General features: G+C 47.1%; 6 protein-coding genes across 6 annotated transcripts; 5 read left to right on the forward strand and 1 right to left on the reverse strand.

Annotated features, from left to right (window-relative positions):
- Positions 1 to 3,630: 3,630 nt before the first annotated feature.
- Positions 3,631 to 8,855, forward strand: LOC128719684 (LIM domain-binding protein 3). The gene is made up of 10 exons (XM_053813311.1): positions 3,631 to 3,732; positions 4,329 to 4,480; positions 4,559 to 4,804; positions 4,902 to 5,163; positions 5,295 to 5,412; positions 5,521 to 5,739; positions 6,058 to 6,290; positions 7,432 to 7,682; positions 7,860 to 7,898; positions 8,642 to 8,855. Exons 1-10 carry the CDS (start codon positions 3,631 to 3,633, stop codon positions 8,853 to 8,855), a joined length of 1,836 nt encoding a protein of 611 aa, XP_053669286.1.
- Positions 8,856 to 12,370: 3,515 nt separating this feature from the next.
- LOC128707963 (uncharacterized) lies at positions 12,371 to 13,865 on the forward strand. The gene is made up of 5 exons (XM_053802920.1): positions 12,371 to 12,711; positions 12,793 to 12,848; positions 13,098 to 13,174; positions 13,243 to 13,298; positions 13,424 to 13,865. Exons 1-5 carry the CDS (start codon positions 12,371 to 12,373, stop codon positions 13,863 to 13,865), a joined length of 972 nt encoding a protein of 323 aa, XP_053658895.1.
- A 3,899-nt stretch (positions 13,866 to 17,764) lies between these two features.
- On the forward strand, positions 17,765 to 20,410 carry LOC128707780 (membrane-associated guanylate kinase, WW and PDZ domain-containing protein 1-like). Its single transcript, XM_053802737.1, has 3 exons — positions 17,765 to 18,111; positions 19,689 to 19,828; positions 19,992 to 20,410. The coding sequence occupies exons 1-3, from the start codon at positions 17,765 to 17,767 to the stop codon at positions 20,408 to 20,410; spliced, it is 906 nt and encodes a 301-aa protein (XP_053658712.1).
- A 345-nt stretch (positions 20,411 to 20,755) lies between these two features.
- Positions 20,756 to 21,480, forward strand: LOC128709053 (uncharacterized). Its single transcript, XM_053804038.1, has 2 exons — positions 20,756 to 21,291; positions 21,366 to 21,480. The coding sequence occupies exons 1-2, from the start codon at positions 20,756 to 20,758 to the stop codon at positions 21,478 to 21,480; spliced, it is 651 nt and encodes a 216-aa protein (XP_053660013.1).
- Positions 21,481 to 21,540: 60 nt separating this feature from the next.
- Positions 21,541 to 22,261, forward strand: LOC128717905 (probable small nuclear ribonucleoprotein Sm D2). The gene is made up of 3 exons (XM_053811582.1): positions 21,541 to 21,544; positions 21,627 to 21,669; positions 21,904 to 22,261. Exons 1-3 carry the CDS (start codon positions 21,541 to 21,543, stop codon positions 22,259 to 22,261), a joined length of 405 nt encoding a protein of 134 aa, XP_053667557.1.
- A 149-nt stretch (positions 22,262 to 22,410) lies between these two features.
- On the reverse strand, positions 22,411 to 23,229 carry LOC128715312 (proteasome subunit alpha type-6-like). Its single transcript, XM_053810198.1, has 2 exons — positions 23,154 to 23,229; positions 22,411 to 23,075 (listed from the first exon to the last, which is right to left on the reverse strand). The coding sequence occupies exons 1-2, from the start codon at positions 23,227 to 23,229 to the stop codon at positions 22,411 to 22,413; spliced, it is 741 nt and encodes a 246-aa protein (XP_053666173.1).
- Between the last annotated feature and the right edge of the window lie 238 nt (positions 23,230 to 23,467).

A 23,467-nucleotide genomic window follows, 5' to 3' on the forward strand; every position in this document is an offset into this window, starting at 1 on the left:
ACCGGTGGATCTATTATATCGTGCTGAAGAATAATTCGTAATCTAACGAGTCGTTCTATCCATAGCTGCTTCACGAAGAAATTCGTACCGTGTCACTGCTGTACGCATCAGGATCTTGTGTAATGGCCTTTTACAGGGAATCGTTTCAAAACTAGCACCGGAAAATCAACTAAATCCGTTCCGAAAAAAAAACCGGAAACAGGGACAATTCACACACTCATCGTGCCGTGCCAGAAACCGTACAGGCGAAGACAGAGAATAAAACAGAAACAACACCGACCGAAACTGGCAAGAATGACAGGCTATAGAAAAAACAAAACAGGATACAAAATTCTCACTACAGTTCCTTTTTCGATTTTCGTTCGCTCGCGCGCCTGCTGCTGCTACGAAAAACGCGGGCTACCTTCGTGCCCGCTCGTCAGTAACTAAACGTCGATGCGTGTTCGTACCTGCTCCAGACCATCCGCACGACGATTCGCCGTCTCGCTTTTGCTGCCGTGACTCGCGCGCACACACACACCCATACGCTCGTGTGAATCCGTACAGCGATCGGCGCTATGTGTGTTGGTGTGCCCTCTGTCTTTACCGTTCGTTCGAATGAGACTTTTGGCGGAATTTTTCCTCTCACTTCGGAGCTCACTACAATTAACACCACAATCGTTCCATTGTTTTGTCCGCTTGACGGTCACGGTACACAAATCCTGTTGGGCCAGTTAGGACATTGGTAGCAACTGATTTGTAGCAACACTGCACGGATAACCACACCACACCACGCATGCAATATGAACCCGCTCACTCGTTCCGTGGAACAAAGAAACAGTGAGCCGCCGTTCAAAATGGCCGTCTGCACGGTCGTTCTCACTGGGTAGTCATCACGTATAACCGGCAAATCGGAAATTACACCGTACACTGGGCAGATCACTAGCACGAACTTGCCACCACGCACGGCAGACCAGCAACACTGTCACGTGAAAATACCTGCGACGTGCCGGATTCGCGGGAAATGTGATAATTCTATCGTTGAAAAATTTGCGAGGGAAAACCAAACCGGACCGTACCGTGTCAGTGAGCTGATTGTGTCATTTAAAATGTGTCGGTTGAATGCATGTGTGTGCGTGCGTCGCTGAGTTCACCCCTCACGCACACCTAGTACGTTTTGTTTGAAAACAGATTTTTTCCTCACTACAGGGTGTATCGCAACAAATGTTTGGAGAGTTTTGGAGAGTAACTTTTTTTATTCAATCAGGTTTTGACCTTTGATAAAACAAGATTCGGTGCGCAGTGTGGTGAAAATGGGGTGAATAGTTGAGTAGAAATTCAAATGTTTAAGAAATATTTTAAATGAATGTGCCACATTGCTGAACAATGAGTAGCCGAATGGATTGCAGTGGGATAGCTCATTCAAATGTTTTACTTGGAATATAAAACTAATGAACTTTATGGTGTTGAATTGAATAATTACTATTAATATGCGATAATTACTACAAATATCAGAATTCTCTACTGACATGTCACCATAATCCTTTCGAAGAATGCCAGGACTTGCATCCACTTACTGTGCGTACTTGAAAAGGCTTAAGACGTTTGAACAGCAACCAATTGTGGAACAATTTAGCATCATTAGCAATGATTTCGTAGCTTTAGCATTGAAACTGATAACATTGGACAGATATCTACGGGACATTACCGAACCACAACATGAGATTAGACAACTAAATAAATGCGTCGAATATACATTATCTACATGATGAAAATTCTGAGGATCTGGAAACTAATACATCACTTCAGTGGCGGATTTACACTCGTGGAGACCATAAGCGGGAAAATGAACGAGAACGAGCTCTACCAACTGTACGACGAACTCACAGTTTTACAGCGGATTAGACTCCCCTGGCTCCGGTGGGCTGGTCATGACAATCGCTTCGCGGGCTTGGTCTGCAGCAAGAGTCGCCTAAACCGCTCGAGCGCCGTCGTCTACCAATCCAATATATCTTTCTGACGGTTGAATCAACGCCATCACTCTATCTCAGTTTGGTCCAACCACGCCTCCTCTATCGACCTAAAAGAACTTTACGAACGGGTCGTCCGGTGTCATTCTGATGCCGTGACCAATCCACTGGAGCCTGGGAGTCTAATCCGCTTTACGATAGTGAAATCATCGCACAGCTCGTAGATCTCGTCATTATAGTGGCTTCATCATTGTTCTTCCACACGTACTGAGCACCTTCTATACATATAAGTACTATATAGTGCTAGCTTCGTTCGTCGCGGCAGTTGTTTCAAATAGAGAATTTTATCCAGACTGCAGAATAAGATGAGCTCACCTATCCATACGTCAACTCTGCGCAAATAAGGATTTGTTCGTGGGGCCACTGGTGGAGCCACCATCAATTTGGCGTTTGTCTCGTGAATCTTTAACCTGAAATCACCTGCTCAATCTTTTAGTAAGTATCCGTTACGTTGGAGATCCGTAAATTGCCTAAATGATGTCTATGTCATTAGCGTGTGCCAGGATCTGGAATGATTTTTAGAAGATGGTCCTCGAAGTTTCTACCTTCGAGTTGAGTTCGAGTGAGCTCTCTAGTGCTCTAGTTGAATAGTATACGAGCTAGCCTAGTTGAATAGTATAGAACTCCTTGGCGCAGACCCTTGGTGGTAGCAAAGGACCCTAAGAGCGCTACATCCACCATCACCTGCCATGTGACGTTGGTCATTGTCATTCGTACCAGTCTGGTAAGTATGACTTGTAGTCCAAAAGAGTTGATTACGTCGTACAGTTTTACCTTCGATATTCCATCGTACGCGGTCTTCAAGTCAATGAAGAGATGGAAAAACTGGAGCTATTGCTCCGCCATCTTCTTCAAGATCTGGCACATGGAGAAGATCAGTGGTTGATTAAACGTTTCGAAATCACCTTTGCTAGTTTCCAAAAGCCTTAGAGCTAGTTAATTAAAATCCACGAAACTGGTTATCCTACAAAACCTACAGAGCTTCAGAGATGTGATTCCGATAAGTCCTCGAGCCCCGAACATAACAACCGCTTCAACGGAATAAACAACGCTGTTTAGATTGGTAATCATTTCTTCTCTCGCACAACGTTGTCTGCATGCATCGTAAGCACGTGTTGCACTTAATTACGCTGCAATGGCATCGCACATAGAACAAAAGCAAAAGCAATCAATAGACTCGATCGCCACATGCAGCCATCCACCATGGTTTGTTCCAAAATTAAACCACCGCCATGCATTGCTGACAGATGCATCATCTCGTGCTACCTGTTCAGAACAATTCCGTCGCGATGGGACGCCACGGTAAACAGTGATTGCTGACTGAAGTAGTGCACTACGGTGGCTGCCCGATCATATGATCGAACCGAATCGAGGATCACGAGATCGTTCGTACAGACGTGTTGCCTGCTGGTCCAAGTGGCGCATCGTGGTGGATGCATTCGTGAGCTGCCGTTCGTCTTTTCGCCACATTTCACCTGCAGCAATCGGTCGGAGAGGTTCTCGAGCGGGAAAGTGGATAGTTTCGTGGGCTTACAGAACGAATCAGCTCAAGTGACGAAAGTGTTACAACCAGCGCACGGTGGACGTTATTGTTTTCTGAATAACCCCAACATTCTTCAAAATGGTGCTGGATTTAAACTTCTCCCGTTACGATAACACGACTCCGTTTGGATTTAAGCTCGTCGGTGGAGCAGACTTCGATGTCCCTTTGACGGTGGTTAAAGTGAGTTTGGACAGTGCTATCTTACGATATTACACACTTAAAAGCTTTCAAAGTTTAACCTCAAAAGTTTAAGTTCAATCAACGAAGACTGTGCAACGCACCGTCCGATTGTAATAATTTAATTTGCAAGTAAAAACCTTAAGCTAATTGTAGAATAGTTTTTTGGCGATGTTACATAATCGATTGCAATTGTCTGTGCCGATATGCTGGTAGAATATAGCAGAGATCCTGTACAATATTAAGAAGTGACGACGTAGAACACGGTACAACCATGGGCTTTCCATCGAACTTAATATCCATAACATCGATCATCGAATATCGTTCGTACAACCTTATTTCCCAGTAAAATACGAGTTCGAGACGTTACGGTTAACCTCAAAACATGAAACCCAAATTGAGAGACCATCTCAATCCACTATTGAAGCGATCGACGGATCGATCGATAAAAATAGCGTCGAGGCAACTAGAAATGTCAGCAAGACTTCGCTCGACACCCGTGTAGACACCGTCTTGTGTGCTGTGGCTTTAGTTGATACGTTCTATTTCCACTGTAGTTTGATGCAAATGCAATTCGACTCTGTGTGTGCACTTTACAGATCCTACCCGGAAGCATCGCCGAAGATGCCGGCATGCACATCGGTGATGTGGTGGTACGCATCAATGACATACCCACGGGCAACATGTCCTATTACGATGCGCACCAGCTGTTGGCCTGCGCCGGCAACCAGTTTGTGCTCGGTATCTTAAGGTTAGTCAACCGCAGCAAGGTCCTGCCATGAATGTTGTAACGCAAAATGTCCTTTCTCTCAATGTTCGAACGTGGCAGGGCACGCGAGGTAACACCGTCCCAACGACTCATCAAGGAGAAAACGCCAACGGGCGAGGTGGAGTACATCAACACCTCGCCGAAGCCGTTCTGGACGCCGAATGTCGGAAGCCCATGCCCGCTGAGACAATCGAAGGAAGAACGCCAGCTCGACGAACAGGTCCCCGAGGTACCGATCACCGACGAGCAGATCGCCGAGATCCTCTCGGGTGAAGCCGAAGTGCTGAAGCAACACAACGTAATCGGGTAGGTGGTGAGCGTACCAAAGGGTGCAAAAAGGGCAATATTTCCTTCACCTACGACTGTGTCTGTGTCTGATTTGGCGTGTACCGTCACCTTGCAGCGTGAACTTTAACAAGATGATCCCCAAGGCGGGTGTGTTCAAGCAGAGCGAAGTGTTCAAGACGCTCAACAGCGAGCTGGTGCAGGGCGAGGAGGAGGACAAGAAGTGGACCACCTTCCTGCAGAGGCCATCGCGACCGCCCCCGAAGACGCCCGAGGAGAGGAAGCTCGAACGGAATCCCCCGACCGAGCGCTACCAGGTACGAATTGTGAAGCAACCGAAACCGAAAATTGCCCCCGACTACAAGCCACCCAAGTCACCGGTAAGTGTTCGGAGCCTGCGAAGCGGAAGTGAGCTTAAAAGCGACATGTGCCGCACGGTGGACGCACTGTCTGTGGTTGCACTGTGAGCTGAGCTGTGGTTCGTTTGCATACCCGTGCCTCCCAATTTAAGGAACCCGAACCGGAACCGGAACCGATACCGATGTACGACGAGTACCTGAACGAACGCCAGGAGGTGGAGGTGGAAACGATCAAGACGCTCGTGGAGGAGCCGATCGAACCGCAGACAGGTAACGTCGAACATCCTGGCCCCCGTCCCTGTCCCTACGCCTGCTCCGATGGTGTTCACTGCGGTGAAGAGGAGATGGACACGAACGCTAATGGCACTTCCACTGCAGGTGACGCTGAGGGTAGCGCACAGCCCGAGGCAACCGACCCGAGCGAAGAGGAACCGACGGAGGAGTTCCGCGAACAGTTGCAGAATGTGCAAAAACAGCTGGAAGCGTTGTCTGCGTTGCCGAACACGATCCAGGCCACGATAGCTGCCCTGACCGAACAGCTAGCGGTGCTGGCGGCACCGAAAAGGAAATCCAAGAGTATCTCACCCCGACCGGAAGGTATAATCGATTTTCAGATTTGCTGTGTGTGTGATTGCTTTTTAGGTTCATCTTACCGCTGCTTGCCGGTGATCTACGCTGCTTGCCGTGTAGTGATCATCTAGCGGCGTGTATAACAGATGCATCCACTATAACACAAAACGAAGCAACCGGAAAGCGAATGGATGCGTTCACGGACACTGGCACTCAGTTCGTTCAATGCCAACTGGGACTGTAAAGTGCGCATGCACCTGTCATACCCGAACGAAGCGAGCATCATCTGACACCATCCCCGTGCGAGTGCGTAGTTGAGTGAAAGTGTTTAACCTTACCTTACAGAAGCGGAAGCGAAGGAGGGTGAGGCCACCGAACAGTCGGCACCGGACGCCATCGTGCCCGATGTGTCCGAGACGTTCGAGGTGACCGAGTTTAGCAGGGCGGACAGCAGCGGTGGCGATCAGTCCTCATCCGTTGACGAAGGCGAACACATCCAGTACACGGAGGAAGAGCTCGAACAGCTAGAGAAAAGGATGAAGGAACACGACATTGAGTGGACCAACCAGAACGATAAGGTTAGTCGGTACCTGGTGGAGTGCGTGACGCGTTGGTCACTGCCAGTGCAGTGCCAGCCGGGGTGTGGAGTAGTAACTTTACCACCCCGCCTCCCCCTAACAGAACCGTAGCATAACACCTAGCCGCGTTTGCTAATCTAGTGAAATTCCCATTCCACACCGTGGGTGATTGTTGTACCACTGGCAAAAGTGTTTGATCAAAGATTTTCTTTTCTGTTTTGTTTGGAACGTTTATTTTTTTCCCTTGCGATCAACTACCTGTTGCATCTACTGCGATGAAACCACCGTACACTTCCGTTGGAATGGGAATTGATCACCGCCGATACATTGTATGCTAATCTACGAACACACCGTTCCTACACACCCAATATACCTGCCCCTCTAATTCTCCGAAAACAACACGTGATCCTACGCACTGTGCATCGAACACCTACAAACTACACCTGCAACACACGAAAGAAGCCAAAGTACCAAACGATCGAGTGGGCCATCGTGTCCCAGCGCTATCGACTGTACGTGGACGAGGAGGAAGAAATTGAGTACGTAACACTGCCACTGCGCCTCTCCGAGGAGCTAGTTGCCTGCGGAGTGGCAAGCTCAGACGCGATGGCCATCGAACCGCAGCCGGTGTTAGCGTAACGTGCCACTTACCGACACCGACACCCTCCACCCCACCTCAACAATATACTCCGAAATACCGACCCGCACAGCAGAGACACCAAGATCTCGGTGCAATCCGAGTGTGGTCACACGTTCCGTATGACAGCACCCTTGTCAGCGATACTTATACGCGCTCCCGAACACGTATACTAATAGCAATAAATGTACCACCAACTAAAACCGTCGTTAACACACCCGGGTGGTGGCTTTGTAGTCTACGGGACTCCGTGTGGTCCGTGTGCTTGTTCATGTCCGTCCCGCCAAGCCTAACCAGATCCTGCCGACGGCGGAAAACTGGTGGCCTTACTGTTCGTGTTTCGTGTACTAATCGTTTCTCTATCTCTCTTTTACTATTACCATTCTCCAACGCGATCCATCGCGATCACGGGCGGCTCGTGTCGCATTTCCGGTCGTCTTCTGCCTTGTTCTGTCCCATTTGGGGGTTTTTTTTTTCTTTCGGTGGCGTATTACACTTCGACAGGATTCCGATAGCTCCAGCCAAAACAATGCCGGCGGCGACCTGCGCACCGCCGTCCAGGACGAGCTGAGGCTACAGGTGGTGAAGAAGAAGAAGAAGACGGTCAGTGCGTTCGGGCCGCTGACGCCCCAGGAGCGTCCCATCTTTCTGCCCGGTGGGCGCAAATGGCGCACGGCGAAGGACGCATTCAACGAGCAGTTCATCGCGGAGGTGATCAGCTCGCAGGCGGAACTGATCCAGGGCACCACGCTTGGGTAATTGTCGTTCCCGTTTCTGCTTTCCTTGTACCCCATTCACAGCCGCTGCGCCGTCCATCGTTCACCGGGCACGGTGCCGCTGCTCCGGCACCTCATCCATTGGAGTCCGTTCTGTCCTCGCACTCATGCGCAATGTTTTCGCACCGTTCATTTCGTGTTCTTCTTCTTTTGTAGCAACTTCTACGAAAGTCCTCATCTCGGTTACGACGACAGGTAACCACCGACGGGTTACCCCTTTCATTGGGCGCCCACCCCATTGTCATTTGTGTGCCTTGCGCCGGGTGCTGTGTTCGTTCGTGTCACTACGCACCGCTGTTGTTACTAACGACGGATTTTTTTTTTTTGGTGGAAACTGTCACTAATGGGCTTTTGTGAGTGTGTGGGTGCTGGGCTCAATGAATAGTTTCATCGCGCACTAATAGATTTGCCGTTCGCATCACATCCTGCTCGCACATTATCATCTTGTCTAACAGCACATTCTATGTTTTAGGTAAAGTTCTGGAACTACTATTGGGCCGAGGGCAAGGCGAAGTCACCGCACGTGTACAGGTACGTAGTGGCGCTACTCTGCATGCCCGCATTCCAGCTTGTCCTTTCGAATAGGTTCACATATGCGTCCCGATCATCTTCATTGTGCACATGTTTTTTTTCTCTCTCTTTCTCTCTTTTTCCGAAAGAACAACGAGTAAAGCGAAGAAATTCTCCAACTGCGAACTGTTGGTGGAAAAGTTCGAGAGTGAGCTTTTCAAGTAAAACTCCGGCCGTGGGGAGGTAAGTAGTAGCTGTTACGCATTTGCCGCTTTACCCCGAAGGTGTGATCACTGCGTTGTGTATCATCTTGTCACGTTCTATTTCCGTGTCCGCATGCTTAATCCGTCCCTGACTGTATCGTCTCTTGCCGAACGAACGCACGCATTGGCTGATCGTCCGTGTGTGATTCTCTTTCGCTTTGGCAGGGTCAACTTCCTCAAGTACCAGAAACCCGAGAAGGACCTCAGCTTCATCAAGAACAGCGACGTCTACAAGCTGGTACACGACATGGATCCCCCGAAGAGTGGCATCGAGCTGCGCCCGGAGATGGTAGTAGCCGAAGAAGATGTGCGAAAGGTAATGAAAGACGAAACCATTTTCCAGCCTCGCAAGTCGAAGGTTTTCCTCTATCAAAATTGAACCGTTACCCCCACTTCCCCCGCAACCCCAATCTCCCACCACTCGCGTGCTTTTGGCTTATGACCTTTACGATGAGTTGGCTTGGGCCCGTTGTTGGGCCCTGATTTCGGCAACCGTTACTGACCTTTTGCAAACATCTTCTTGCTACGCACGTCGGTACCGTCTCAACGTACAACCATCCACACGACGGTTGCAACGCCTTCATTGTACGCCTCCATCACCTCATCGGATCTCATCAATCGCTGCTAATCGGCTACGTTCCACAAAATCTTTGCCGGTCGCGCTACAGTGTACATCACCCTGCTGAAGAAGCCTCCCGAATGTCCGTTTCCTAGCCTTCCGTCCCTTTCGAATCCTTTCCCTGACTAAATGATGTATTATTAAGCTTCGCTAGTGTCATCCGCCATGTGGTACGTTCGATCGTCGATTGAAATCATCACCTACGCCTTTATTTCGCAGCGACATACTGCAAATAAGAGAAGAAAAAAAACCGACCCTCATCCATCCATCGTAGGACGCAACATAGGACGGTATTGTTATGTTGGCCGACACATAGATCGTTTAGAGCGTTCATTTTAATCTACAGATCTTTGCAGATCAAGCACATCGTTGACTGTTTTCATTACATCGATTGTATTAGAACATTATCAAGTATATCTAGAGACTGGTATTTCTATGTAAATAAGTACAATAAAAATAAAACCCCATTTACGATACGGTGCATTGCGTTTATTATTAACCGTACCTAGTGAACAAACAAACAAACACCGTCGAACAAGCGAACTGTTCGATCCACGTGAGCGTTTTCGCACAAGGGCCGGGATGGCACTCGGCCAAAGTGAGCACAAAGAAAGCGTCGAAAGAAAGCACACAAATGAAAGAAAATAGTTTGATCCGGTGGGGGATTGTATTTATTCGCATTGTAAATGCGAAGTTCAATTGAAATCAGCCATTACGACACATTGGCAACCTCTGAGTCGTCTGTTCGATTGCTACAAAGATTACTACTTAGATTATGCATTTCTTTGTAGTTGATGATGATTCTCTAACATACAATTGATTACGATGATCGTGTTCTTCGTTATCGGCACAACTACTTCAAGAGGCCTGCCATTTCTGTGACTTTATTTACCCGCAGCTGGATAGGTAAGTCCTGCGGTACGGGAGATTGGTCCGGATGGGATTTTGGTCCGGATCGTTCGTGTGAAAACCGGTGCCGCTACCATTCTGCCACCGGGTCGCCTGTGATCGTGCGATGCCACCGGCGATTATGATGATCATGTTATCTTGTGACATTTAATAATTATTCACTTTATCACTATTAGAAGTTGATTAAACTTTATAAACAATAAATTTCTCTATATGCTTTCCGTTTTCCTACCTGGTGTATATTGCTAATTATTATTAACTTTATAAACAACTTTGCTAATTGAAACTTTCAAATATTTTAAATCGTCTAATTGAAGAAAAGTCAGGGGGTAGAACTGCGTTAATCTGATTCAGATTCATGAATGAATTGCCCCTATTCTAAAGGTCCATGAATCCTCTATGATTCATGAATCTCTCCGAAAACATAATTTTAAAATAATTTATTTTCTTTTTGCTTCTGAATGTTTATTTAGCTAATTTTTTAATTTTAAGCGGCCCGGCTGTGCATTGGTAGCGACGCCGGTCTTCACACGACAGGTCCGGTCCACAATCTCATTCGAACCAATCCTCCTCTGATCCTCTGACATCTGATTAGCTCGCAACGAGTAGATAAGAAGTCGATGAAAGTCAGAAATGACAGACCTAAACCTTTTGAGGTTGTTGTGCCGATACAGAAGAAGAAATAGTTATAAGAACTCCTAGCAGTGGATTGCGTAAACCGTTGGAGCGAACTTTTTGCTAGTAACTACTTTAATTTACATATCGTACATGCCACTTTGCGTTGCTCTCATCGGAGATTGCTAACGTCAATCATTTCCGTAAAGTTTAACACGTAAATTCTTAGTTTTCGAAATATTTAATATTTCAATAGCAAACAAGTTAAAATTAATTGTGTATGTTAAAATTATTTTTTCAACTCAACTACCCAGAATTAATGTTCACAAAACAAATACCAAAACTATTTTTTTCATAAGGTATGTTTTTCAGGCTTCACACGACAGGACAGGGTCCTAATCCCATGCAGACCAATCCTCCGTCAGCAGGACTGACTATCCGGCTACGGGTAAATAAAGTAAAAAAAAGCCCAAAATGACAGTCCGAGACCTCCAGAGGTTGTTCTAGCGATAAAGAAGAAGAAGGTTTTTCCATAATAAAAGTTTTATATCATTTGTACGAAAATGTTTATTTCAGAAGCAAAAAGAAAAATAAATCCTAAAATTCATGTTTCCGTAGAGGTTCACCAATCTTTAAGAATTTATGAATCTTTTGAAATTCGACTCTTGATTCGAATGACTCCTTACTAAAGATTCGTATACATGGCTCTTCGCAAAAGATTCATTAAGCAGAACACTTGTCAGTGTCAGCGTCAAATAAATTTCTATTTTTTCGAATTGTTGATGTTGTTCTGAATTTGGATCATCTATGCAAAAACTACCACCAGATAGTCTCGAGCTTTTATATAAACCACCGCCAGAAGTATTGTTTATGCAAACGAAATTACACATATTTAGAAAACAAATCGATGCAGGCACAATGAATATACCGCTGTGCTGCGAACTGACATCGCCTCTAACCTTACGCCCAATGCAAAGTTGAAGGCCCACGCAGTACATTATCTGGCGCCGTGAACAAACAATGTTGGCCCAATTAAACGTGTACCCGCGGAAACCTTGACGGAAGGATATTGCCGGTCATTAGCGTGGGAAGGAAACTCCCTAATAACTGCACACTGCACATCCACCGGCTGCACACTGCTTCAACGCAACGAAAGCTCGATCGACCCGGGTGTGTGCCCGGTACCGGAAAGACGGCTAATATTTGCCACGTTGGTGCATTCGATAATATGGAAAACGGCGGGGGGCTAATAATAGACCCGTCGATGCAGCGAAACAATCGATTTTGATCGTGAACGAGATACACAACTATCGGAAATGGATTAAAAATACTTTGATGACTTGACAACCTCTGTGGTCGCGCCGTGTGGTTGATATGCGTTCCCGGTCTCTGGTCGCTTCGGATGCGAGAACGATCCGCGTCTGCAGGATGCGTTAGATAACCGATGCGGCCGATCGCATTTGTTTTGCTCGGTATCGGAAGGGCTAATCTTCGTTGTTCGGCCACGCGATGGTTTCGGGCTCGGGCTTCTGGTGGTGACATTGAGGGGAAGATAATTTAATGAAGCATTACGAATGCACACACCGCATCAAACACCATTCGCACGGCAGTGTCCGATCAAAGCACAAAGCAGCCAACCATTTTCACGCCCGAGTGTTTACAGCGCGGTTCTTCCTGCCACCGTATCTAGCGCTCTTACGGGGAGCTTTTCTGTGCAAGCGCTTCAGCGAAACAGCGAAACAACACCCGCGATGGACGTGCAAGTGGATGCCATGGAGATGGCTCTGCCACCGATCGAATCGTTCAAGAACTGCGAGTACCATGTGCGTGTTTCGGGCACGACCGAGCTCGATCGTCGCGTTATGTCATTTGTGGACAATCTGTGGGGTTTCGAGGTGACCGGTGGCATCGATCAGTTCGAACCGCTGACAGTGATTTCGGTAAAGCGCGAAGGGTTGGCGCGGCGGGCCGGCATTCGGGTGAATGATATCATCACAAAGATCAACGAAACCAATGCGGACAAGCTGACACTCGCGCAGGCACAGGAGCTGATCGCGGAATCGGGACGCACGGTGAAGATATTCGTCAGCGGGTAAGCACAATCGGGCAGGAAATAATCGATGAAAGGGTGGACCGATGACGTGTGCGCTTTTCCTTTTTTTTTCCTTTGCAGCGATGTGGATGAGGATAGTGAAGATGAGATGACGGTGGATTACTGGTTTAAACCTTGTAAGTACACGAAAGGGGGAACGAACGCCTCCACACGACGAATCATTGCATCTTCATAATCGTAACGCGGCCGATTAGACGGGGGCGACTGACTGACCGACTGGCGAAGCACATTTACGATTTTCTGGGACAATCCTTCCCCAGCCCATTTCTCTGTCCGCTCACGAACTACATCCCGTCTATGTCCTATCCCATCCCGTGTCCGCCTGCATCTCGCAAGGATAGTCACTACCCCACCCGTTGATAAAGATGGTTTCTTTTCCTCAGTAAACGAAGCGGACCGTTCGATGTTGGATTGGGAGGCGCGTCTTCGTGCCAACAGGAATGTGAGTAGAACAAGGATTACTAACATTTTTAATAGTGAATAATCATCTGAACCAACTTTCTATCGTAGCCCGACAAATGGAACGGTTTGTGGCCGTGGAATGATCGCAAGAAGGTGGTTTACAAGTGAGTACGCTTTTCCCATGGCAGGCGGAACTGGGCGTCGACAGACGCTTGCGTTAAAGTGAGCCGCTCTAAACACACCTCCACATGTGCTTTACCTTTTTCTCTTCGGTGTGTTATATCCCTAGGGAGTCCAACTGCTTTATGGTTCCAAGCGTAGCGGAAGAAACGCGCGAACGTGAACTGAAGCTGCGCGCCACCGAGGATCAGTACGAGAAGCATTTGAAGCAGGAACGCGAACAGGCGGAAAAGAAGGCCGAAGAGGAGCGGCTGGTGGAGGAGGCACGTCGGGCCGAGGAAGAGCGTCGAGCGGAGGAGGAACAGTTTTTCGCTACATTCGAGGCGGAACAGAAAAAGCGCCAGGAAGAGGAAGCGGCCAAGCGGCTGCAGGGTGAAGCTGAACCGAGCAGTGCCGCGGTCGGGGATGAAACGGTCGAGCAGGAACAGACGACAGTGGCGGATGCCGAAGCCGATCAGTACATCGATGAGCTGATGGAGCAGGAAAAGGTGCTCGGTGAGGTCAGTACGGATATGATCGAACCAGAGGACGGCAGCACGGGAAATGCTTGAGTGTTCAAGCGTTTTTTTATTTTATTTTGTAAGGTATACTTTCGGAATTCAGAAGGCATGGATACTGAGAAGGATATAAAATATATGAATTACAATTACACTTTAAATAAAACAACAGCCTCTGCTACATGGCAGTGCATATATTTAAATCATTTCAATCATCATTGTGTATTTAAATTTTTATCAAAACATTGCAACTAAAACATATAATAAAATTAAGACGTTTTCAAGTAATTTTAAGTAATTTAAAAAAAAATTCTTAGAAACTTTCTATTTCAGTATGCACTTCTTGTCGAGAAAGTTCAAACCAAAAAATGGCGATATCACTTGACTACTCTAAATACAACTACATGCAATATAGGTTCATAATCTCCTAAACAAGGTTAGCAGAACTTCGAAGTGACAATCTCAGTGCACATTCTTATAAAATAATCCAATCTTTAGTAGGTACTTCATACAGATAGCAACTTGGAAGTCGTTATGACATTAACCTAGCTACATTTTAAGTTATCTGTAACTAGCTTAAGAATTGCTCCACGCTTCAAGTTAAGTTATTATAAAATTCACAGTTCTAAATCTGCAAGAAACTAATTGAAAAAAGATAGTTGGATCTATGACTAGACAATGGTGGAAGAATAAAATTGACAAGCGCATTGTGTTCTCCTTTTTAACTTAAAATTAATCTTACAAAATTACGCTAAGAGAATACTACTCTTCCTCTGTCTGTTATATGACAATATGACGAGACGATTATGACGGAATATGGCAGATAGGAACCTCGTGAATTGCGGTATTTCTTAGCATATCAAACCAAACGTGAACATTTTGCAAATCCTCCCAAACCAAAGAACTCAACTGGTTTGGGAATCTGAATGATTGATTAGTACTTGTGGGGCTTTTAAGTAAAAAGATAGAGTATTGTTGCTGCAGAATTTTTACATTTATTAAATGCAATGACCAGATTGCAGAGTGTGCAGCAAAGCTTCACCCGAGTAGCTGTTCGTCGCTTCCTTGCAGTACGCTGTCGACTTCTTGGACATTGAAGCTCGACATTCCCACTTCCGATCTTCCGATCTTCCGATTTGCAATAAAGCAAATCTACTTTCCCATGATCTGGATGTTCCTTCTATTTTATTAGCCATCGCTCTCTACGCCCCATCTTGCTGTCTACGCGACAGACCTCTATCGCGATACATCCCAACCCGCCATACGCGATGCGGTTCAAACAAACCCTTTATCAAAGCGCTTTCGGACTTCAATAGCTCGTATCTCCTGTTCTACTACAGTATGTCCCTGTGTCACATTTTCGTTCACGTCTACGTGAGTCCACTGTCCTTTCATCATCACTAGTGTTACGTGTAATCTGTTAATTTCCTATTGTAATTTCTTCCGCAGCTCCCTTAGCACATAAGACAAATTTGTAAAACTCTTGCTGACAGACATTTATTAAATTAAGCTAAATAAATACACACAATATTTAAAAAAAGATAGCTCTATCTTACCTATTACACACTCCATTTTCTCTAACGAAAGTATCCACTAGCTGCTCGCACGAGGCTCGATAATCGTGTGTTTGACAACTCTGGCTGCAGTCGCGCAGTACTCGTTCAATAAGTAGTTATGTAGATCCTTTCAAAAAAAAAATAATAGTTTAAAATAATGATGCTTCAAATATATAAATAAGTAGCAAGAAGACATTTTGCTCTAAATTATTTTTTCTTAAAGATTGACCAAGTCTTACTGCTCAATTCCTTTATATCATTCCCGAACCATTGACCAATTAAAGGCAAGCTATAAACTAAAAAGCACATCTAGTGTCAGCTGCTTTGATAAATTTACAGGTTTACTAAACTTAAACTCAATTACAAAATAAGACCCTTAAGAAATACGATAGAAAACAATAAGAGAACTTCTTTATGTAGAGAGATACGGAAGATAAGGATGGTAATATCGAGGATATTACACAAACTACAATTTACTAATTTAATATTTTCAGTAGTCCTTAACGACTAAAGGGAACAAAACCGTCCTCTTAATTAAACCTAAACTATAAATGTGATCCTTCGTTTTGAATTGACATCCATTGTCAATAAACCATGGCTAGTACAACTCTGCATTCTCTGCAGTCCCGAGACTTCTAGTGCATTCCACCCAAGACGATTCCAATTCCGAGTCGCATCCCACTGCTATGTTGGTGTGTGTGTCTCGACAACCGACAACAATCCGAAGTGCATTCCCATGCTTCGTGGATCTGATGTACGGAGTCAGCTGCACTAAAATTATTCACTCCGTCGCCAGATTTGTCTCGGCTACCCAACCGGTGCGCACATGTGCACACGTGCAGTGACGGTGTGTGTACCGTTTGTTACGATTGCGTGATTGAGAACATATTGATCCAATCATTCGATTGGATTCGTGTTTAGTGCAATTGAAGATCTTTTTACACAGAAGTAAGTCTCCGTAGGTGGCGATCGAGTGACTAGCAGCTGGCAAGGATCAAGTGTTCCATCCAAACGATAGGTGCATCCGGCAGTATTTCATTGTGATAGGTTATCGATCCTGCCAACTGCGTGTGAAAGTAGGCCACGGCGAATACGTAATCATCGCGTTGTACGGCACACAGCATACGGACGACGATCGACACCCTGTCTGACCTGGCATTGACCGAATCGTCGGAAAATCACCGCCATTACATCACCCGCACCGCCATATCGTGAAAATGCCCGAATTTGTTATTGAGAAGCGCAATATTCCAGTGCTGACCGTATCGTCTCGAGATGGTCCGGTGGTCAACGAGAACAGCGACAATCCGCTCGGATTTCGAATCACCGGTGGAGCGGACTTCGAGATGCCCATCACCGTGTTCCAGGTGAGTCAGTGGTTCGCTTGGCAACTTGCCATGGTCGTTGATCGAATGGTAGCAGGAAGCGTCGGTAATTGGAATTTCAGGTTCGTTCCATTGTTTCGCGTGTTTCCGTCTGGTGCATCGTAACGACGAAAAGCGGGTTTGAATGGCGGGACTCGCACTGCGTACGGTGCGTACTCCGTGATCAAAAATAGATCCAACCGCCACCCGAATCTATGCTAGCGCAACATCGTACGCTGAACTCGATCATCGGCGATCTGTTGCTGTTGTGCATGCCGTTGCCAGCGTACAGGCACCACCGGTTTGTTCGGCGATAAACATAACCTAGCATTCGAACAGTTGAATTGAGTGATGTCGCCGGTTTGCAGACAGACACGGCCATGTATCTCTTCGTCATGCGCACGATCGCGTGTTGATTCTTCCCCTTTCGGCCATGCGCAGCTGACCAACCACAACACGTTTGTTTTGGGACGTTGGTTCTACTGCCGGGGTTTTTTTTCTGTTTTCATCAAAGTGTTTCGAAATTTATTTGAAACACACAGCTCGACGTCACTAGAATTACATGTCATGAAAACAAACCCTCGAAAGATGATCCACTGCCACATCGCACTCGACACACATTTGATCTGCCGAGTAATCTCCGCGATTCGCGCTTTTGCTACACTACTACGACAATGAAACTATTTATCCACCCCAGAGTACATAAGCGTATCCGAGACGAAACATAATTTCAAAATCATATACAACACAACTGGGTGGTCCGCAGCCTATCGGTACACGAGGGAAACAAAAACATGCACAAATCGCAGTAAAACCACACCAAAACTGTCTCACCTTTGGCTATCGGGCAAGATCGAGCAGTGTGAATCCCGGGATAAGCTATGCCTGTCTCACTGGTTCAGTGTTACGTTGATTGTCACAGTAGAAGGACCAACGGCTGGGAACTTGCGTTATTGGAATCAGAAATTTTTTTTTAAAATCCCAGAGAGCTAGACCAAACGCCCCGAGCGTCTAAGCTAGTGTCACGCTAGGGATGGCACTGGACGAGCCAAAGGTGGCACCGGAAGGTGACCAGCACCAGCAACTGGACGGCAATGGAACGAACGAGAAACGCGACGAAGCTCCCGACTACTACAAACGACCCAAGTTCAAGCGAAACATCATCCCGTTCGATACGGAGGATTTGACCGTGCGCGTAATCCGGGAACGGTTTCTCGTCCCGAACCAGGTGTCCGAGGGCAGCCCGGCCCAGAAGGCGGGCCTCAAGCTGGGCGATCAGATCCTGCAGATCAACGGGGCCGATGCGTCGGCCATGCGTCTCGCCACGGCCCAATCCGTCATCAAACAGGCGGGCGAACAGCTGCAGATGATCGTTGCACAGTAAGCATTACCCCCACATACCTCCCCCCCCCCCCCCCACACACACACACACACACACACACACGCCGTGTTTGTGGCTCTTGTTGTCGGTTGAACCCGCCGGGTGGTTGACGGGCGAACCAGAAACCGTTTTGTATGAGTTCCCGGGACCTGCAGGGAACACAACGGTGGTTCGTTTGGTTCGTCAATAGACAGCACGTTCGTGTGTTTCATTCCCCTCCGTATGTCGTTAACAGTGTGTGTCCGCGCGAGTGAAGAGTGATTATTTTGCTGATAAAAATAACCGGAAATTTTTCGTGAAAATCTTCTGATCGCTAGCGAGATCGGGGCGAGTTGAGGTGCCCCGATCATGGCGTGCGCTCAATCTCGCACTAAAGTCGTGTTGCACTAGAGGGATGGTGTCGAAACTTGTTTCCCTTAGCGCCCTAGTTACGGATGAAGGCTAACCGTGTTTCTTCACACACAAAAAAGCGGCAAGTCCTTGGGAAGGAAATTGAAGTCGTAATTAAGACGACTGACTTGGGGCGATGTATTGTGTATCCTTAAGATGTACAGGAGGATGAAGATCTTCCTCGCATTTGGCTACCACAATAATGCGCTATCTATAGCGTCTTCCTACGAGTAGATATGTTTGTAATCTGACCAAGCTGTCAATTGCTGATCGAATCCACTACCCACTTGAAGATCCTCAGCAATCACAACAATCCTTGACCGAGCGTTGCTGTATCAGGAATTCGTTCAACGAACCTGCGTTTTAAAAACATCAACAGGTAGAGCCACACACGGTGACGTCACCTGTCACCTGTTTGTGGCCCCAACACACCTCACGCAAGCAGGGAAATTGATGCCTGTCACAGCGCTGATTGAAACGATGTCCATTAGGGACGTCAAAAGCGCAACGTATCGCTTGGTAGCCGTACCGCACGGACCAGTTATCCAACATCTCGCAAGATCCGTTGAACCAGAAATAACTTTTTTGCTTACGTTTCGTGTCTTTCGAATGCCCGCCTGCTTGCCGTGCCGACAACAATAAGCGGCAGAGACTGGTTAGGGCTAGCGCGCAAACGCGCCTTATCGATGTGGGGTAGCTGCTTGTAGATCGTAGATCAATCCTACCAACAACTGCCCGCCACCATCCCCTATGGCTACTGGCGTAGGTTACTGTTTGAGTGCATGATCCGCTCTGCATGTGGTTCTATTTTGATCCTGAGTTGTGCCAAACATTAACTCGGTCGAGCGATGCCGATGGACGTCACACGGCAGAAGTAGAGGTGTCGAACCATTCGCGGACCAGCCTATATGGAGCGTATTGCGTTGCAGAAATTATTGTTATGGTAATTTAATGCACGAATTGCATCCAATTTCAAAACGTAATATTCGTATCGACGTAACGACCACAAAACGGATTGGGAGGAATGCCGCTTTGAAAGTTCAAAGGCAATAGAGCCTCTTGAAGTACACAGCTAAAACTATTCCCCCCCATCACTCTCGCACGTCAGCCTGTATTGTTGTGAATACTCGACCTTGAGCGTTGAAGAGATGATCGTTTCCCTAACCTGGTCTTTTTACCCTTCCAGAGACGACGAGAAAAACCGAACAGCTGAAGAGCAGGGTCAACCGAAGGAAACGCGCGAGGTCAAGTTCGTAGGTAATGAGCAGCAGCCGGCGGCCGATGTCACTAACAAACCCGCTCCCGAACCTAAAACCGACGAACGTGGTATGTGCTAATGGTTTGTCCCACCGTCCAAAGTATGTCCAGCTGGCCCCTAACCTACCATGGGAAGGGGGCCATCACACTAACTCTGTACTACTTTTCACCTCGTTTTTGCCGTACCGCCCTCGTGCGTTCTCCCTGCCCGCTACTTGTTTGGATTGGGCAGAAAATTGGACGCAACCCCCGGAGCGCAAGGTATGGCATCCGATCGTATGGCAGCAGCCACCACCCCCAATACCGCCGGATCTATACGGCAAGGATGCACCGCATCAGCAGCTGATCGCGAACATTCGCCGATTGCTGACGGAGACGCGCAAAAAGCCGGAAGAGCAACAGAAATACATCGAGCGTATGATGCTCTCTCTACCGACCGGTTCCCGGCGGGACGAGGACGAAGAGGAACAGCCACCACCGGCCCCCAAACCAAAGAAGAAGAAGAAGAAGAACAAGGGCAAGGTCGGTGTGAAGGCGGCACCGCGGACACGCCTGGATAGCGAAACGTCGGAGGATGGGTCCGTGTCGGAGGTGGCTCCCGCTGTGGAACCGGCGGAACCGATTCCGGAGGAAGTTAGTGTCGAGGCTTAGGAAGGGACCGATTGCCTTCGAGCCACACAGACACGCCCGCACAGGGCGCACTTACCGTTAGGGAGTAAATAACAGACTATCTCAGATTTTCCAGCAAAGGTCGTAGGGAGTGTATTAAACGAAAACGAAACATGATTTGTTAAAGCTTGTTGTTCGCTTTGATCAATGTACTTAACCTCGATTTGTTCCGATGTTGAATAAAATCGTTCTTTTTTTTCCTATACATAATCGTTAAACCCTTTTGGTTCATTTTTGTGGAAAGATCGATCAGCGTTCACTTACCCGTTGTATGTTTTCCCATTTTGGCCAGTTTCCTGCGATAGTCGCCGATCGAGCTTCGATTCGATGTCTTCACACGATCACCGCTCACTGTCGTGTGATTCCTGCGACAGCCTGAGCGTGTTGGCGGTGGAACAACAGCTGCGCCAAATGCAACAACAGCTCAACGAAATCAGCGTCATACCGATGCAAATTCAGGCGACGCTTAGCTTCCTCACACAAACCTTGACAAAATTTGCACCACCCGAGTTGCAACGGCAACTTCCGGAAGCGCTTCGGGCCACCACAAAGCAAGCTACCGACGAAATGGACGAGTTTGTAAACGGTGCCGAACAAACGCAACCGGATCCGACCGGGGATGGCGTTGTGACGGAGGAAGAAGCTTTCGTCATTACGTTGGAGAGTCTGTTCGATGAGTCGGAAGTCTTTCAAACGATACCGTCCCGTGGAGAGGACGACGTTGAACAGTCCTGGGATGAGGAGGAAACGCCCGAAGAACCTGAAATTAGTGAAGAAGAGCGATCACGCATCGAGAAGCTGGAGCGTATTATCAAGCTGCAGAAAACTTGGCCCTGGAGTCAACAGGAAAAACCCATCCACAAGTAAGAAGAAGCGCTTACCGTACCGGCAAACGATTGAATTCCCGCACGTGTTTTATATCTTTTCTACTTCACAGACGTTCCAACTGCCATTTGGTGCCAAGTGTAGCGCTGGAGCGTTCGAAGATCAAGCAACTGACGAACATGGAATCACTGCCATTCTACAAACATGGATATCTCACTCGTGTCTAAAAATGTGGGCGCCATAACGGATCCATCCAGTGGTTGATAGTTAAATTCTTCTACGTAACAATGCGTGGGCCCTATCCAGCTTTTGTGTGTTCAAAATATACCTTATTTTCTTTTAAATGTGTAACTTTACTCCAATCATGTGAAAGAATCATTGAACGATTGGGTGACAAAAGAGTCGAACGCGATCAAGTAAGGGCATCTTTCCATGAACGGTTGTTTATACGAGCTGTCATTTGCATGGGCGGCTAAAATCGACGGCGGCTGGACGCCATCACAGCTGTCAAACAAAATAAAAAACCAACAGCACCGCATCACACACTGCTAGCTTGGAAAAAAATTTGATTCTATTAAAATGTAAGTACACTATCGTTAAAAACTGCAATCCATTTCATTATTTATAAATATCTCCTTACTCACTTTCAGGGCGTTGGCAAAACCAAAGTCGGAACTAACCCCTGAGGAGCTGGCGAGGCAAGAAGAGGAAGAATTCAACACCGGTCCACTCTCGGTGCTAACGCAGTCGGTGAAAAACAACACGCAGGTTCTGATAAACTGTCGCAACAACAAAAAACTGCTTGGACGCGTGAAAGCGTTCGATCGGCACTGCAACATGGTGCTGGAGAACGTGAAGGAAATGTGGACCGAAGTTCCGCGCACCGGCAAGGGCAAAAAGAAGGTTAAACCGGTGAACAAGGATAGATTTATCTCGAAGATGTTCCTCCGGGGGGATTCGGTAATTCTTGTACTACGCAATCCACAGGCAACTGCTGCAGGAAAGTGAAAAGCACTGCGTAACCAATAAACTAGCATAAGTAATTTCTTACAATTCTCGTTTATTCTGAATGTAATGGAAAAGAAATACAAATGTAAGAACCAGTAACCTCACCGTACGTAAAAAGATTTCCCATGGAAAAAGGAACGGCCGCACGCTTAATCCTTCTCAGCAATCGCCGTCAGATGGACCTCGATTTCGTCCTCGGTTAGGGTACGGAATTCCGGCTTTTCCTTGCTTACGATGCCAATCTCTATTTCAGTCGGCTTGAAATCAACTGCCAACACCGTGGACAGGCAGGTGATGGCTAGCTGGATCGTTTCCTCCTCGCCAAAGTCGGCTTTGCGCTTGAGTTTCTTCTCCAGATAACTGTTGGCTTCCGTTTGTTTAACACCGACCGAAATGGCGTGATAGCCGCAATAGTAGCCAGCCGGATCCGTTTTGTACACAGCCGGTCCATTTTCTGGATCATACGCGATCATTACAATGCTACAACCGAGTGGCCGCATCTCGGCATTCTGCGTGTACACCTGCGAAATGTCTGCCATACGACGACACAGCACATCTACCGGAATTTCATAGCCGTACTTGTACCGCCAGTTGGCGGCCTCATATCGAGCCCGTTGTACCTGCGAACGACTGTCCGCTATGCGACCAGTCATAACACAGCCAATTTCACGGGTGATCCGATACAGGTGGGTCACGGTAGCCGGGTCGATCAGCTTGTCTGGGATCTTCTTCTGAGTCGCTACCACTGCACAATCCTTTCCTTTGAGCGCAATAGACGTAAGGCCCTCCTGGTTGATGGCCTTAAATGCATATTCTGAAAACCGTGTTTGGTGAGCAAATAATTGAACATGATGGCAACTGGGTGACCACAGGTATCAGCTACAATACATACCAACTTGGTACAGACGACCTTCCGGTGAAAAAATCGTAATATGACGATCGAATCCGGCGCTGCTTCCGCGAGACATTTTCTAGTCAGTACCGTTCAATGGGAGAAACACTAAATTATCCGTACAGTTCGTGTTAATTGTGAATGAATTCGCGTGAAACTTAACAAACAAGAGAGATGACCGACGATACACGAATTTGTGGGGTTAAAGATGATTTGTTGTTTTCAGTGTTGAGACGTTTCAGCGAAAAGCAGGCGATGGAATAATACGTCGTTTGACGTTTCGTCATTTGACATATGGGTACAGCGGGCCAGTC

The sequence above is a fragment of the Anopheles marshallii genome, chromosome 2, assembly GCF_943734725.1.
Source record: "Anopheles marshallii chromosome 2, idAnoMarsDA_429_01, whole genome shotgun sequence".
Classification (NCBI taxonomy): Eukaryota; Metazoa; Arthropoda; class Insecta; order Diptera; family Culicidae; genus Anopheles; species Anopheles marshallii.

What these genes read in the sequence shown, in the direction of transcription:
- LOC128717905 (XM_053811582.1), top strand. An exon ending in AAAGAGTCGAACGCGATCAA is followed by an intron (nt 21,670 to 21,903) that starts GTAAGGGCATCT and finishes ACTCACTTTCAG; the next exon opens with GGCGTTGGCAAAACCAAAGT.
- LOC128707963 (XM_053802920.1), top strand. Translation starts at nt 12,371, where the DNA reads ATGGACGTGCAAGTGGATGCCATGGAGATGGCTCTGCCACCGATCGAA. An exon ending in GTGAAGATATTCGTCAGCGG is followed by an intron (nt 12,712 to 12,792) that starts GTAAGCACAATC and finishes TTTCCTTTGCAG; the next exon opens with CGATGTGGATGAGGATAGTG. An exon ending in CGCAAGAAGGTGGTTTACAA is followed by an intron (nt 13,299 to 13,423) that starts GTGAGTACGCTT and finishes TTATATCCCTAG; the next exon opens with GGAGTCCAACTGCTTTATGG.
- LOC128719684 (XM_053813311.1), top strand. Translation starts at nt 3,631, where the DNA reads ATGGTGCTGGATTTAAACTTCTCCCGTTACGATAACACGACTCCGTTT. An exon ending in AAGCAACACAACGTAATCGG is followed by an intron (nt 4,805 to 4,901) that starts GTAGGTGGTGAG and finishes GTCACCTTGCAG; the next exon opens with CGTGAACTTTAACAAGATGA. An exon ending in CATCTCGGTTACGACGACAG is followed by an intron (nt 7,899 to 8,641) that starts GTAACCACCGAC and finishes TCGCTTTGGCAG; the next exon opens with GGTCAACTTCCTCAAGTACC.
- LOC128709053 (XM_053804038.1), top strand. Translation starts at nt 20,756, where the DNA reads ATGTCTTCACACGATCACCGCTCACTGTCGTGTGATTCCTGCGACAGC. An exon ending in CAGGAAAAACCCATCCACAA is followed by an intron (nt 21,292 to 21,365) that starts GTAAGAAGAAGC and finishes TCTACTTCACAG; the next exon opens with ACGTTCCAACTGCCATTTGG.
- LOC128707780 (XM_053802737.1), top strand. Translation starts at nt 17,765, where the DNA reads ATGGCACTGGACGAGCCAAAGGTGGCACCGGAAGGTGACCAGCACCAG. An exon ending in CTGCAGATGATCGTTGCACA is followed by an intron (nt 18,112 to 19,688) that starts GTAAGCATTACC and finishes TTACCCTTCCAG; the next exon opens with AGACGACGAGAAAAACCGAA. An exon ending in ACCTAAAACCGACGAACGTG is followed by an intron (nt 19,829 to 19,991) that starts GTATGTGCTAAT and finishes TGGATTGGGCAG; the next exon opens with AAAATTGGACGCAACCCCCG.
- LOC128715312 (XM_053810198.1), bottom strand. Translation starts at nt 23,229, where the DNA reads ATGTCTCGCGGAAGCAGCGCCGGATTCGATCGTCATATTACGATTTTT. An exon ending in AGGTCGTCTGTACCAAGTTG is followed by an intron (nt 23,076 to 23,153) that starts GTATGTATTGTA and finishes CACGGTTTTCAG; the next exon opens with AATATGCATTTAAGGCCATC.